This window comes from Delphinus delphis, chromosome 6 (assembly GCF_949987515.2).
Source record: "Delphinus delphis chromosome 6, mDelDel1.2, whole genome shotgun sequence".
In the NCBI taxonomy this organism is placed as follows: domain Eukaryota; kingdom Metazoa; phylum Chordata; class Mammalia; order Artiodactyla; family Delphinidae; genus Delphinus; species Delphinus delphis.
The window spans coordinates 113,088,298-113,104,313 of record NC_082688.1 but is presented as its reverse complement, the minus strand read 5'-3'; the positions used below and the strand labels follow the sequence as shown (position 1 = coordinate 113,104,313).

General features: G+C 48.1%; 1 protein-coding gene across 2 annotated transcripts in view; it reads left to right on the top strand.

Moving 5' to 3' along the window:
* The window catches only part of PALLD (palladin, cytoskeletal associated protein), a 394,011-nt gene that overhangs the window by 335,808 nt on the left and 42,187 nt on the right, over positions 1-16,016 (top strand). For both annotated transcript variants that reach the window (XM_069540800.1, XM_060015319.1), the window contains one exon: positions 12,371-12,904. In XM_069540800.1, the coding sequence (XP_069396901.1) occupies positions 12,371-12,904 (534 nt within the window). The remainder of the gene's footprint in view (positions 1-12,370; positions 12,905-16,016) is intronic.

The following is a 16,016-nucleotide window of genomic DNA, read 5'->3' as shown; positions in this document are numbered from 1 at the left end:
CTTTATTAATTAGCAAGGGGGCCCATATGTCTAAGTTTCTTCCAGACCTTTGAAATGCGTGAACGATGTATGGATGTTCTAGGGGGTATCCCTTCTCCCTGTTCAAGTTTGGGACCATTCGCGTGATGAACAGAGGAGTCAGAGAGGGAATCCAAAAAGCCTCAAGTCCGTACGAGAGGAGAAGTGTGTGTCGCGGGGCTGAGGGGGCTTGCTGATACTTCACCCTGGAGTTGAGCGGCTTCCCTGCCCATTCACAGGTGCGTCATACAGACCCACCTCCCACGCTCACTGAAGGGGGGGTAAGGATACAGGCAAGGAGGGCGCCCCACCCCCGCCGGAAACGGTGGAGGATGGAGTGCCTGCCCCTTCAGTGTCCCAGTGTCCTCCTGATACGACATAGTAACAATTTTTAAACGATGACAGCATGGTGCCCTTGCTAAAATTTAGTTTCTTAGGTCCTTAACATACATCGTAAGTGGCTTTAATGTCTTACGACGTATTTTATAGACTGACAAATTCCACAGCAAGAAAAAAGCCACTAGTCAATTCATACTTTTCCGTTTCTGCACTTAACAACTATTATATTAATCTGAGTTTATTCAGAAGGCATTAACAACAAAAATACATATTACTCCTGGTTCCCTGGTATGAATTGCTTCTGCTTCTGAGTTTACAGATGTCATTTTCTTTACTGGTAGCTGCAGTCAAGATAGTAGATCATACTTAAAAGGTCAGGTTAGGCATAGAAGTGTAATTAAATACATTCTGCATCATTTTTACTCAAAACTGTAGTCTTTAGACAATAACGTCATATTTAAACCTGAAAATATGCAGTATGCTGATAGTACCGTATCTAGTCGCATGTGTGGATATATGCAGACACACACACACACACACACACACACACGGACCGTGTGGCTGTGTGACTCGGACACAGACCCACTGGACAGTCAGCTCTACCTTACTAAGTGGGGCTCACCCCGCACACGTCAGGGAAGAGGTGGCCCTCGATGGAACCCAACTGAATTGGACCCTATCTTTCCTTTGCTCTTTGGGATGTTTATGTATATTCTTGTTAGAAATGACTTTTTGGTTTAATTGTTAGTGAAAACCTTTTAGTGAAAGACATTCGTACCTCGGTGTCTTCACTCGAGAGGCTGGAGCGAGGAATCCCATTTCCCACCTAAGCTCCCACGGCCTTGCACAGAGTGGCTTCCTGCTCTGTAGGACGAGGCGATCCAGGCCCCCCTCCATCTGCGTGATCCCTCACCCGATCTGTGCACGTCATCACACGGATGCTGTGCTCACTCCGCTGGCTTTCTCCATTATTTTGTCTTACATCTTAGAAAGACTGTGGGACTTCCCTGGTGGTCCAGTGGTAAGGACTCAGCGTTCTCACTGCCAGGAGCACAGGTTCAATCCCAGGTCAAGGAACTAAGATCCCTCAAGCTGTGTGGCACGGCCAAAAAAAAATGGAAAAAAATGGAGCAGCACATCCAGGTGTATATACTGTTTACCTAAATGAAGGGCACCTAGTGTATAAAGCATTACAGTATAATCATAAACCCCAACGTGTGTACCAAACTTCAGTATGTATGTTTTAGAAAAGATTAATAAAGTTCGGTAAAATAAGTGCAGTGCAACAGCTGTACATGCTGTAAAGTTTTCTTCTTTCAAAAGGCATTTCAAGATGTTGCAGGGTTTTTGTTGTGTTGGAGATGGTCCTAAAGACCATATTATAGAAAATTCCATTTGCTAGAATACCAGATGAATGACTCTTTTTTTTTTTTTTTTTGCGGTACGCGGGCCTCTCACTGTTGTGGCCTCTCCCGTTGCGGAGCACAGGCTCCAGACGCGCAGGCTCAGCGGCCATGGCTCATGGGCCCAGCTGCTCCACGGCATGTGGGATCTTCCCGGACCGGGGCACGAACCCGTGTTTCCTGCATCGGCAGGCGGACTCTCAACCACTGCGCCACCAGGGAAGCCCAGATGAATGACTCTTCACTATACACAGTTATATGTAGCCCTGTTGGAAACATCCTGCAACTATAATAAATTTACCTCATTTTTATCTTAAGAGTCATTACAGTAAATAATTGGGTTTTTTATCTAAGGATTATTTTGGTGGTTTCAGTCATTTCTCAGGGAGGGAACGTCATTTATTAGTTCTTCCCAAGACACATTTGGATAAACTTCATTTGCTGCTGGAAGGGTTGGGTCTGCCTCTCGAGGGTCTGTCGGATCCATCACCACTGCGTCTCATTCCCCAGCCGCTAAGGAATGTCAAGGTCATCAGGTCAAAGTAAGAAAGGTCACAGCCACTTAAAACTGACAATTCTTGACACAGTCGCCGGTCTCTTAATTGAACACATCTCCGAAACTTGCCAAAGAGCACTTTTGAGTTGTTTCAAGAACGTTTTCCCTCTTGGATGGGAGGTTTGGACTGGGGCCTCGTGATCAGGTGAGGCTGCATCCACACCGTGAACCTGTGGCCGTTAACGCTGAGACTAGCGACGGCCGACTTCTAGGAGATAAATCACGCCAGGTCCCCGGGTCCAGCTGTGCACTCCTTTCACTGCTTTACCCTTGGGGGGCTTAAGTATTGGCAGATTATTATCCATTCAGAAATGTTTAGTTCTTCAGTGGCGGGCCTTTGTTAATAGAAACCTAGAAAGTCATCTTTATAAATTAGTGTTGTTCGTCAGCATGTAAAAGATACAATTTTTTAAAAATCCAGCATCGTCAGTGATGCAGTCTCTCAAGAGATCGAGTAACGTAGCAAATGAGTAATATTCAGATTGCTGTCTCAAAAGACCAGAGAGTGCATTTTATAGTTGGAAGCATTTTAAAACGTGTTTAAAGGGACGATTTAAAAATAGTCCAACTTTCCGTTTCACAGATAAGAGGAAGCTCAGAGCTGTCTCAGTCAAGGCCACACAAGTCGTGGGTGGCACACTCACTTCTGCAGCCCAGTGGCAGAGGTGACAGAGGAGGCTGTCTGATTTCCAAAACAAAGCCGTCCTTATTAAGGGTTCAATTCCAATTGTTTACGACATTATTCTTCTCGTACTTTTATTTTTTCTACAATGAGCATCTTCTTCAAAGAGCACACTAAAGGCCAGAACTAAAAGTATGTGGGAACTTCTGTGCGCTGAAACTCCATGCTGGGATTTATTACTGTTATGTGGCGTGTATTTGAATGTTATTAGGAATTTGGATTCACTTTTAACTTGTGAAGTATGCACTGAGAATGTTCACCAGTTTATCTCATCTTCCTGTCCCTCTTCTGTGTTTTCGACTTAGATTGTATAGCTGTAAATAGCTGTTTAGTTAGTGGGGAATGAGCATTTACTAGTCTCTCAGTGTAACGTTTGCTGGTTGATGATACAAATACAGGAATAAGAAATTCAGGGAACAAATTAATTTCTTAGTTTCTAAACTAACTCCTTCAAGTTACTTTGTATATTCTTACAGTTTCTCCAGTGAGTAAAAGTTTGTCAAGCCTGGCGGAGGAGACGTAAACATTACCTACTTGGGCATTGTAATTCCACTATACACAAGGGATGTCTTCAGGATGTAGCAGGTTATGTCTGTGTAGCTGTTTGGAGCTCCACTGCAATGTCTGTATCCCAGTAACAACGAAGCAAAGGGGATAGGAGGGACAGAGTTCAAGCCCGAGGTAGGTGGAACCCACATCAGAAAGGCCCTCTGTGGCTGGAGAAATCCCAGTGCGTGTGGAGTCCCGGCAAACCCTGCTCCCTTGATGAGAGAGGCCGTGCATCGTAGCCACCGGCCAGACCTCTTTGGTTCAAGGCCCATTTGCACTGCTTTCCAGCTGTGTAACCTTGAGCAACTCGATGTATCTTTGTGCCTTCATTTCCTCATCCGTAAAGTGGAGATGGTAAGATCTTCTGTGGTTTTTATGAAGATTAAATGAGTCGGTATAGACTGAGCACTTAGAGCTGTGTTGGCTGCATAGTAAGTACTCAGTGACAGCCGTTACCACTAGCAGTGACGCAGGAGGTTCCAGCAGCAACCGTGACAGCCTGAGCGCCCCGCCCCCCGTGGCTTCAGTACACGGGATGGACGTCCTCAGGCTTCCGGGATGTGCATTTGCTAAGAGCCAGCACTGTGTCTTCTTTTATGATGTGACCTTCTGTAAAGTACTAGCTTCTGGAGTTTTATATGGTTTAAAACCTTTACGTTTAAAATTTATGTTTTGGGAACTTTATATATATTTTTTCCCACTATATTTTTATATACACAAGGTTAAAAAGTATTCAGACCACTAGTGTAAAATACTGTAAAATGCAAAAACAAGACTTCCCCCCTACCTCATTCAGGTTTCCATCTCCAGAGGTCAGCACTGTTGACCGTGTGTTTTTAGTCCTTCGGATGGTTTCTTCCACAACTTGAGGAACAATAGACATATCCGTCCACTTACTGGTTTATCAGCTAAAGACGGTGCAGCTAGATTAACTTTAGTGTTGTTTTCACCAGCAACATGTTCCGATGAGGCCTTTGCCCCGAGCGGCTGAAGACCTGTGCAGCCACGTCACGTCTCGTGTGCCTGTGCAGTAAGGAGAGTGGGCTGGTCGGTCTCCAGGCCCCTTTCTTCAGTGAGTTAGAGGGCGTCTGAAATAACGTGAGCCGTAGAAAGGGCGGGGGTGGAGGAGGCAGCTGCTGTGCGCGTGAAGCTCAGATGAAACTGGCCTTCGGGTCCTCTGGCCCCAGGCGGTGGTCACTGTCTTTCTTTAGGCTTTTCTCTCTGGGCTTCTTTTTACCTGCTGGCCCCCATTTGGTTGCCTTCCCTCTAGGGGGTCCCATCCGTGTGGTCAGTCAGCTGTCAGAGGGCGAGGACACGCCTTCCTGTCATGCTCGGCGTGGATTCCTGAGACAGTGGGTAAGGGGTGAGAGGGACTCTGATTTAGACACGCTGAGTGGAAGTGAAGCAGCGTGTTTCTGATACATGGAAGTGGGTCGTCCAGTTGGGATTCCGGACTGAGGTCTGGGCTCCAGGGGCTCGGGGGGGTGAGGGTGACGCGGAGAAAATCAGGGAGCCCTAGATCGTGGTGGGACCCACAGTCAGAGAGCTGGGCAAGACCATGGGGGAGGCGGGGTGTCAAAGGGTGGGGAGCGAGGATGGGTCTGGTGTCAAAGGTCAGGGGGGAGATGGCTCCAGGAAGGAGGGTGGTACCGTCGGGGCCGGGGGCTGCAGGGCAGCCGGAGTGAGGCCCTACCTTTAGGGTGAGGGAACCCCTTACATTAATTGGTAGAAGGCGTACAAAATCGGGTCAGAGGACAAAGAAGACGAGGAGAAAGGTTTATTAACACAACAGTGGCTACTGAGTCACTGAAAGAGCTCACATTTCCCTAGGAGAGAACATCACAGCAGAAACGCATCCAGCCACAAAACACCCAAAAGCTGTTTTGCTTAATTTTTGAATGGAGTTTATCTATGGGTATATGTGTCTTAAGAAAAAGAAATGTAACTAATGTTAACCAATAAGTGATGATTATTCAGTATAGAACTGTCTTTCCTCTTAGAAAAGGATGTACTGTGGAATTACTTTAGTTTGCCACTCTGATGCCTTTAAAATCTATTTCTGTTTAGCAAAATGTGCTGTGTTCATGTTTCCAAACCACTTGAAATGGATGTGAAGACAGGAGATGCTTGAGGTTAACATGGATACAGATAAACCCATACTGGGACTTGGTTAGTTCTTTACAAGTTCCTTTAAAAGTAGGTTCTTTATAATGTTTAAATGTTGCTGGGCTTTTAAGAGTAAGGATCGTAAGATCTGAGAGTTTGTTAGGACCTCGCGGATATTACACTATAGATTTCCATTTTAAGATTGCGAAACTGGGCCCCAGAGAGGATAAGTGAATTGTCCAAAGTCTTAGAAAGCTAGAGGCCAAGCCGTTGAACTGTTTGACCGTTTCTGTCTCTGGTTGCTTGTTTCTCCTTGTAAGTGGCCTGTGTGGCAGTGGCTTTGTCTGCAAGAAGGTGGCTTTACCCCTTAGAAAGACGCAGCGGTGCCCCGAGTGCCAGCGAGGCTGATGGAGCAGCTAGTTTTCCACTTGACAGAAATCTGGGACTTTAATTAAATGCAGCCAGTATTTAGTTGAGTGCCTGCCTTTGAGCAGAGAGGGAGATACCAAACTGAAAATGTTTGGAAGGGGAGAGAAGTGGGAGAATGCCTTTTGTTCTTCCAGGAGAATAAAGCCATTTGGTGAGTAGGTAATGGTTGTTTCTTTTGAAAAACAGGACACTTTGCCCTTGGTCAAAACTTATTCGTACAGGGCCAGGCTGCACAGCCCTGCTTCCGATACTCAAGGCAGCAAACATACCTGAGGTGAAAATGACCAGACGGGCTGCACGGGCCTCTCAATCATAAAATGGTAATTCGAGGAAACATGAACCACGTGGAACCTTAAAATATGCCAAATGCTTTACTTCATTGTAAGACCGACAGTTAAGCATCTGTCCATCTTGTTCCCCCCAATTCTTTTAACATCTCAGAGAAGTTCTGTGTTGACGATCTTAAAGGCGCATTAAAGATCAGAGAACATCCAAATCTTTATCCCTGCTCTCTCCCCCAACCTTAGGGGCGTGCGTTTAAGTTCATAGTTGTCTTTGCACTTGTGACCCCCCTAAACCCAAGGCAGTACACCCTCATTTGGCTGCTAGGAACTCATTTTGAGCGTGTAGATGATTGCCTTCAGGACTGTGATCTGTACACCTGTTACCAGGGGCAATAGTCAGGTGTTGGATCTCCACCCTCACCCAGTGGCCGTGGTTTGCTGTGCTGGGAAGACACACGCTGAAGCCTGAGTGTAGACGAGGCCATTGAGGGACTGACGTCATAAAGTCGTAGAGGGCACTTAGTCCTTCTTGAACTGAAGCCCCTGTAGGAGTTTTATATTCTGTCTAGTTTATAAGCTCCCAGAATTCATGTGTTGAGCTCTCATACAGACAGTGCTGAGCGAATCCCAGCCAGAGAGGACTCCCTTGTGGGAATACCCAGCAGTTTGTCTGTCATTCGCTTACCTTCCTACATGTGGAAATGGTTGGAATTCGGCAGTCCAGGGCGGGCTCTGTTGCAGGACGGCCTGACGGGGCACACCTCGTGGACCCGGCAGGGCACGGCAGCCAGGAGTGACCAGATGCTTGTGCTTGGCGGTGACGTGTCCCTCACCTGTGTGCGGCGGGGTGTTGTGAGGACGCTGCAGGTCACAGCCCTGCCTTCGGAGTCCTTACGAACTGCAGGACCCGGTTCAGAGGGCGCAGGTCTGTAACTCACCGTGCAGTGGCTTCTGTATCCAGTAAAAAGGGAAAGAAAATATATAAGCCCACAGCCTGTCTGTCCTGAAAGCATGAATGTTTTCCAGCTTCGCGACCCTGAGAGTCTCTCGGACAATTGTAATTGCTCCGTCCTGGTCAGTGTGAACGCTGGCAACCCAGCCCTTGATCCACAGGGACGTGCTGGGAATTTCCAGGTTACATAAAAGTTGTTCTCCAGAAGCTTACTTTCATGTCATTCATTTTAAGCTTGGGCTGCAGGTCCCCAGAGACAAAGCGAACTGTAGTAATCATAACTAACATTTTAATAAACCTTTTCTGTTTACTGAGCACTTTGGACAGGGTGATGTGCAATAGCACGAGCCCTTGCCCCCAGGCTCTGCCCTGACCTCGCTAACCTGACCCACGGGGGATTTTTCAGCCATCCTCCCAGGGCTGCTGGGCTGTGTCAGGCCAGCCCAGGTTGGGGAGGAGTCGGCCCCCGCCTGCCACCCCGCGTGGCTTTGTGAGCAGTAGGTGCGGGCCGGTCCCAGGCTTAGCGCCCAGCCCCAGCCCAGTCTCCAGGCCCCCCTCCCATGCGCCACTGCTGTCCCCTTGCCCGTGAAGAGGGAGGTCCCTGCAGGAAGCACGTGATCTCCGTCACTAAGGTCTGCTCTGTAAGGTAACCAAGGTGGATGTAGTCGTGCTCGTCTCTGGGAGTCTGTTGAGCTCACCCTGGGGACAGCATGCGTCTGGCCAGCGCCGTCCCCCTGCCCGGCCAGCCTTTGCCCCCTGCTCTACACTGCTGCCCGGCTGGCTGGTTTCTCCAAGACTGCTTTAATCAGGTGGCAGGAGAGATTACTGAATTGGAAAGTAAAAATGGTTTCTACAGCCCTACTTATCCCTGTCAAATCTGAACCTTCCCCATCCAACCAGCATGAAACTGTTCTTGCTAAAAGCTGTGTCCAAACCATCGGGGTGGGAGGACGAGGATTTGTGATTTCCTGTCATGGAGAAGGGAATCCCCTGAGTTAGTCCTGACACATCCCCTTCCTGGGTTGCCAAGATCTTCGTCTTTGCACCATTTCACCCTGGGAAGAATCAAGTTCAAAGTCAGAGATCTTAAATATATTCTTAAATGTGTAAGTATTTAAAACTTCGATGATTCCGATCCTAAAGACCCTGGTTTCTATGGCAGCAAAGAGGCATGAGAGCGGAGGTCCCCAGGAGGGAAAGATGACCACAGACTTTTTAAAAACCACATTGAAGGTCCGGATTCTTTTATGTTGACCTGACTGGCTCTGCAGGTACCTGCTCTGTGACCTTGAACAAGTTACTTAACAGGTTCCCGGCTTGTAAAAGGACTGTGGCAGGTGCATCACAAAGAGTCTAGCCAGCTCATTCCCTGAGGTATTGAAGCCTTGAGAATTGAAGGAGGGGTGAGAGCAGGTTTTCTTAGGCTTTCTGAGTTGGGGGTTGTGGTGGGGAGAGGAGAAAAAAGCTGGGAGAGGCTAGATGGAGGCAACTTTAACACGAGGACTGCATTGTCCTGCTTGAGTCTCAGCGCGTATTAACCTGACTTTCCCGCCTTTACACAGTGTCTCCAAGACATTCAGGTCAGTTTTGCATTCTCATTTCATTCTCAGAAAGGACAGCAGAAAAAAATGGGGAAACCAAAAAAGTGATAACTTTTTTAAAGGTGTTTTACAAATACTAAATATTTTATTTTTATTATGTGAGTTTCAGGTGTAAAGCATTATAGTTCCCCATCATACACACTGCAGAGTGATCCCCACCGCATGTCTAGTTACCGTCCATCACCATACACTTGACCCCCTTCACCCTTCACCCATTTTACCCACCCCAAACCCCCTCCCCTCTGGTAACCACTAGACTAAATCTTTATGTGTTGTGTTGTGTTTGTGTACTTAGATTCCACATATGAGTAAGATCACATGGTTTTGGTCTTTCTCTAAATTATTTCACTTATTAGCACACTACCCTCCAGGTCCATCCATGTTGTCACAAATGGCAGGATTTCTTTCTGCTTCTATGGCTGAGTAATATTCCATTTTGTGTGTGTGTGTGTGTGTGTGAGAGAGAGAGAGAGAGAGAGAGAGAGATTAATATATCACATATTCTTTATCCATTCACCTATCAGTGGACACTTAGGTTGATTCTATATCTTGGCTATCGTAAATATGCTGTAGTGAACATTGGGGTACATATATGTTTTCAAATTAGTGTTTTCATTTCCTTCAGACAAATAACCAGAAGTGGAATTGCTAGATCATATGGTAGCTCTATTTTTAATTTCTTGAGGTACCTCCATACTGTTTTCCATAGTGGCTGCACCAATTTACATTCCCCCCAACAGAAATTTTCCCTCCTTCCCACATCCGTTCCAGCATTTGTTACTTCTTCTTTTTGACGATGGCCATTCTGACATGTGTGAGGTGATATCTCATAGTGGTTGTGATTTGCATTTCCCTGGTGATTAGCTATGTTGAGCATCTTTTCATGTGTCTGTTGGCCATCTATCTGTATGTCTTTTCTGGAAAAATGTCTATTCGGAACCTCTGCCCATTTTTTAATTGGGTTGTTTGTGTTTTTGTTGTTGAGTTGTCTGAGTTCTTTATATATTTTGGATATTAACTCCTTATATAGGGGATACACGATTTGCAAGTATCTTTTCCCATTCAGTACGCTGCCTTTTTGTTTTGACGATAGTTCCTTTGCTGTGCAGACGCTTTTTTAGTTTGATGTAGTCCCACTTGTTTATTTTTGCTTTTGTTTCCCTTGCCTTGGAGTTAGATCCAGGAAAACATCTCTAAGACCGATGTCAATGTGACAGGTAATTCTCAGTAATTTCCAGAGGCCACAAGCAGTCTTGCCTTCCTGGGACCTTTCATTCCCTTTGCTTTTTTATCTCTGTGAAAATCAACGTTTATGAAAATAACAAGGACTGAGAAAGTGACTTAGAGTTGTGCACTTTGTCATCTCAGAATCTGGGTGTCAGAACCATTTAACTCAAATATTTTTTTTGAAATATTAGGATCAGTGCAGAAATCAAGTCAGACACTTAACGATTCGAAGCAACTGTTCTGCCCTCCCTTCCCCCACCCCTCCAATTCTCTGCCTGTCACATTCCTCTCCAGCGCAGTGTAGGGGAGTGGAAAAGGTGGCACAGTTCTTCATGCAGTATATACTAGGACCACATCACTGGAATGCCTGTCCATTTCTTGTGAAATGCTACATTAATTTCTTGAACTGTCACTTACCACTAACAGTAGCATCTTGGCAGTTTTAAGCTCTCTTGAGCTAGCAAACTTGATGGTTTTTTTAATGCCCAAATGAGTAGACTTGACCCCATGGACAAAGTTAGAACCAGTGGTGGTCAGAGCTTCCCTGGTATGGCTTCTTTGAAGACTGCTGGCCCAGAGGAGGGGGCAGTGCCTTCCGCAGGGCCCTACGGACCACTTCCAGTCCCGGTGCCCAGGTCAGCTGAATGTTGGGGAGAAACGGTCCAGGAATAGGATGCATTTTGCAGTGGGTAGGAAATAAGAAAGAGAAAGTAAAGGCAGGGAGATCAGAAAGGAGCATTTGGGGATTCAGAATGAGAGCACTGGTGGGTGGTTTTTATGAGTCCTATTCCTGGGCCGGTTCTAAACACATGAAGGCTGGGCAGTCTAGCCAGACCACACAGACATGTGGAACCTCAGCATCCCGTGGATCCTAGCACTGGCACAGCTGCTCTTAAAAGACTCCAGTTAAGCTCCAGAGGACCACCCAGGGTTCATTGCTGTCGGAGTCGTGGATGCTCTGCCTGGATTAAGCATCTACAGCCATGTTCCCCTCACACTTTTCAGTTCCCAAGAAGGCGTCTTTTCATGGACTTAAATGTAATCACTTTACTGGATAATTACAGCAGGGAATCAGAGACATGGGAAGGAATTTAGAACTCCTTGACAGATATTGCCGTATCCAATGATACTTGATAACAGATCTAAATTATTTTTTTTTAATTTTTTTTTTTTACCTTTTTATCAACAGCTTCAGTTGCTTTTATTGCTTTGAATTTGAAGGTTAAAAACCTATGGACAGGCGGTCTTGGGGGTTTTGCTTCTTAGTTTTATACGGTTTCAAGTTAGGAGCATAGCTTTGCGTCTCTGTGGATTGTTCCTATTTTATTCGCTTGTTACAGTGCCACCTTCCGTTGAAGTTTCTTCTCACAGCTGTGGGTCACTATCTGATGTGGATAAAGGAAGACATCTCAGATGTAAAATACAGCTAGACAGGAAAGCTTTTGAGTTAAGATAAGAGTAAGATTTTAGCTGATTGCTAACTGCTTTATTGCTAACCTCTTTATCAAAAATTAAAATTCAAACTGTCCCTTCCTGATGGAAAACACCTGGGAAATTAAAACTGCATTACTGTAAAATTAATAATTTGTTATTGCTTATTGAACCCCTGCAGGTGAAAGATGGGTGTCGTTTGCATGTTTCAGATATGGTACCAAATTTCAGTTTGTACTACGGTTTGTAGAAAGGATTGGCAGTTCACGGTTTCCTACTAAATTGGGGGTAGAATAGGTTTTGCATATGTTTTTTAGGGAGCAAAGGCAGAAATTAAAGTAGGTCTTACCCCCCAGCATCAGCCTGTGGTATTTATTGACTACAGAGTTGACAGCAATGAAGTAGGGAAGTTGGATTCACCTAAATCTACCCAAAGTAACTTAAATCAAGTGTTTCTTTCTTTTAACTTCCCCATTGTGATAAGAGTTTTTCCAAAACTCGGCTACAGGTGAGAGGGCTGAGGACTCAGGTCAGAAGCTGTTCTCTTAGTATTTCTGGTTCTGTTAAAATGCAGTGCAACTTCCGCGGGTCAGACAGAACGTCCATCCCTGGCATCTGTAAACCGGTTAGGCTCACCTGGGGTACGAGTTCAGTTCGACGTTGAGATCATTGGTGTCCTCGGTGGACCTCGGGCTCCCGCGGGGCGGGGAGGGGGCTGGGGGCATGGGGAGGGGTGGTCGCAGGGCCTCCCGTCTCTCCCGGCCCGTCTGAAGGTGTCCTTTTCTCCCCGCAGGGACGCGCTCAAGATCCAGCAGCTGCAGCAGCAGATCCGCCTGGAGCGCGAGGCCCGCGTGCGCTCCTCGCCGCCCGCGTCCCCGGAGCCCCCGGAGCCGCGCTCGGAGCCCATGAGCGCGCTCGCCGCCCGCCCCGCGCCCGCCGCCCGCCCCGCGCCCGCCATGCAGGCCTCCGGCTCCTTCAGCTACGCGCGCCCCAAGCAGTTCATCGCCGCGCAGAGCCTGAGCCCCGGCGCGCCCCGGCCCCCGACGCCCGCGTCCCCGACGCCCCCCGAGCTCGAGGCCCCGTGGAGCGCGCTCCCGCCGCCGCCCCCGCCGCTCAGCCCGCCGGCGGCCGTCCCCGGGCCCGATGCCTTCCCGCCGCCACCGCCGCCGCCTCCGCCGCCCGGACCGGGCCCCGTGCCCCGCGCTGCGCGCCCCGGCCCCGTGCCCGCCGCGCTGCTCCGTGCCCTGCTGCCCTCGCCGCCGCCCGCCGCCACCGGCGTCTCCACCAGCGTCTCTGCGCTCGGCCTGCCCCGCACCGCCCCTGCCACGTGAGTGCCCGCCCTCGTGTATATGTAGCGGGGTCCAGCAGCCAGGAAGGGTCGGGGCAGGGCGGGGCGGGGAGCCGGGCTGGGTGCCCTGAGGTGCATTGCAACCCGTGCGTCCGCGGGACCGAGAAATGAGCTCACCCACATACATGTCGTACACGTGAGCTCGTACACGTACCGATTGGAGGGGACAGGCATGTCAGTAGCTTCACGTTGGTGCAGAAAAAGTGAGACCCTGTGCAAGCCGGCCAGAAATGATGGAGCCGGGCCTGTCCCCAGCCACAAATGATGGAGCCGGGCCCGTCCCCAGCCGCAAATGATGGAGGCAGCCCTGTCCCCAGCCACAAATGATGGAGGCAGCCCCGTCCCTGGCGAGCCATGTTCTCTGCAGGAATTTCACGATCCTCTGTCCCCGTCTTTCTGGATGGCTTTCCTTATGTCACAGTGGTGACGTGACAGCCTTCTGAAATCTTTACTTAGAAACTCTGAGGATAAATAAGATAATGTCCACAAAAGTAGAGGAAAGCCTTCAAAAGAAACCTATGGGCAGGTGTCTTTGCGTGTACAGTGTAATGAGTAAGAGCTAGAACTCACCCTTTTGACTGAGGGGTTCAGAAATGTGTGCTAGCCAAGGTCAGGCCAGTTCCCTGTCTCAACCCTTCCTGTTGAAATCTTGCTTCAGGGCTCGCCAGGATCCCGGTAGTGTTCAGAGAGAGAAGAAGGAGATCCTAAGGAGGGTTTAGTACTGGAATAAAAATGCGAAGACCTTAGAATTCCAGTTCTCTTCATTCACGTGCAAGGTTTCCACCCTGGGGTGTGCTCTTTGCCCGCGACAAGGTGTGTCCAGGAGCTCCCGTTAGCTGCGTCCTGTTTTGTTAGGCACTTTCTAAATGCTGGCTGCAGGAATTCTATGTTTGAAATCTGGCTCCTTCTCAAAGTTTTATTAGAAAAAGCTCAGTCAAATGACAACATAAATAACGTCGAATCAGGGAGGAGAGTCTGGATGGTAAGGATGTATCACGGGCATCTGCTGAGAGTTGAGTCAGTCCGCTGGCCTGAGAAAACCTTTGTCTCTCTCCCCTCCTTTTGTGTTTGAGCTTTTATTTGGCGGCTGGGGAATGAATATTACCTTGCTTCAAAGAAGCTAACTGATAGAAAGGCGGGGGTTGTTACCTGACACCCTCCTCCTTACTAAGAAATGGCACCAAATCTTGCTTCCCGGAAGACGAGTCCTATATAAATCATCCGCCTATTAGTTCTCAGTTGGAATTTGAACAAAGGTGAGTCTACCAAAAGCCTTGGTGGTGGAGGGGTCATACCTTTTATCATCTTAAGTAGAAAAAGTGGTTTATTCTGGTTTTTGACTTCGAAATTCTATTGCGTTAAGCAGTTCTAAGGGCTTACCTCGAGTCATAGAAGCGCTGGCCTCTTATCAGCATCTGTCGTAGTTACTCATACGGAGTCAAAATAATTTTATAATTGTTCCCAGAGAGGGTCCAGCAGCTCCTGCCGCTTCTTAAAAGTTACTGGATTGGGGGAGAATGGATACATGTATATGTAGGGCTGAGTCACTGCGAAACCATCACAACGTTGTTAATCGGCTATACTCCAATATAGAATAAAAAGTTTAAGAAAAAAAAGGTAATGGAGAAATCACGCTGGTTTTGTGCTGTGGGAAACTGTATCCTAGAGGTAGTTAGGCGCTGTGACACCAGGGTTCAGTGGCAACCCCAGGCTTCCAGCTCTGTGCCAGCCCAGAAGGCGCTGTTGTGTGGTTACCCTTTTGTCTTCAAAAAGTTTTCCTGTTGCCAAATCACACACACTTGAAGAATTCGTTCTTTTGGTTTGATACATGTGACTTTTCAAACATTCTTTTCCTCTGGTGAATTGTGGCATCACTCGATTTGCATTCTGAATTAGAAACAAAAAAGTAGCTATTTATCTGTCATAATCATTCAAATAATTTGCCAAAGACCGAGGGTCCCTTTCAGGGTTGCCATGACCAATTGGCGTCCTTGAATTTGTCGGAACTGCCGAACTCTTGTCAAGTGACTCTTTTCAGTTACTTATTTATATGTTATTGGGCACTCGTGATAGTGACAGCACACTCAGTTTCACTTACACGTCGTTTCTCTGGTCGAACAGTTTTGCCATGTGTGTCAAGTGCTACTAAGTGAACCGGTTACACGTGACTCAGTGAAGTAGAAATCCAGTAGTTGGGTTGGTTTTTGTAGTTGTATTTTTTTTGCCTACCTGTTGTACCAAAATATTGAGTATAAATTTCAGATACCTCAGTTTTCTTAATCATCAGTCGTAGTACTGGCTGTTGTTTGTATGTTTAGCATCGTCCTGTTTTCATCTGTCGAAGAGTAGGTCTAAGTAGTCTGTGGAGATAAGGTTCTGCTCCTCGCGTCTGGGCCGTGGAGGGCAAGGCAAGGGGCAGAGGCAGGGAGGCCCGGGACAGCGGCCTCTGCCGGCACGCGTCCTCGCGCGTGAGTGGGCTTTGGGGGACTTCTGTGCATCCAGGCCCCTCGTGCCTTTCCTGCAGACAGCTGCCTCTTCCCCGGGCCGTGGGGTCACCTGCAGGGAAAATACTGCCTCCTCAAAGCTGGTGACGGACACAGATGTTCAGGTGACTAAATCTCTCAGACGGAGGCCGTGAGGAAGAGCACGGGCCTCACTTCTATAAAATGAATGTATCCCCCTCCTCTCGGAATCGCTGCTTCCACTGCTGTAATCCTGTCCCCTGCTCAGTGAATCAGCCCGAAAGGCGGTGGGGATCCAGGGCATCTGGGAGTGCCACCCCCCGCCCGGAAGGAGGGCGGCAGCTCTGCCTTAGCTGGTCCCGAGTGGCTGGGCAAGTCTCAAGGTGGGTCAGATCAGACCCGACCCAGATGGCCCGCTGGGCACTGCACTGCTCACCCACCTTCACGCTCCTGGAACCTGCTCCCAGGCGGCAGGTAGCCACGGTGCTGCAATGTTTTATGCTCTGAACTACCTCTTTTATAATAAGCAGGTTTCGCTGCGTTTGTCAGCAGAAAAGCATGTGTCATTAGGAGCTGTGATGCACATGCGTTGAGAGCTTTTATCCTGCAGCCTCTCCGCTCTTGATAGG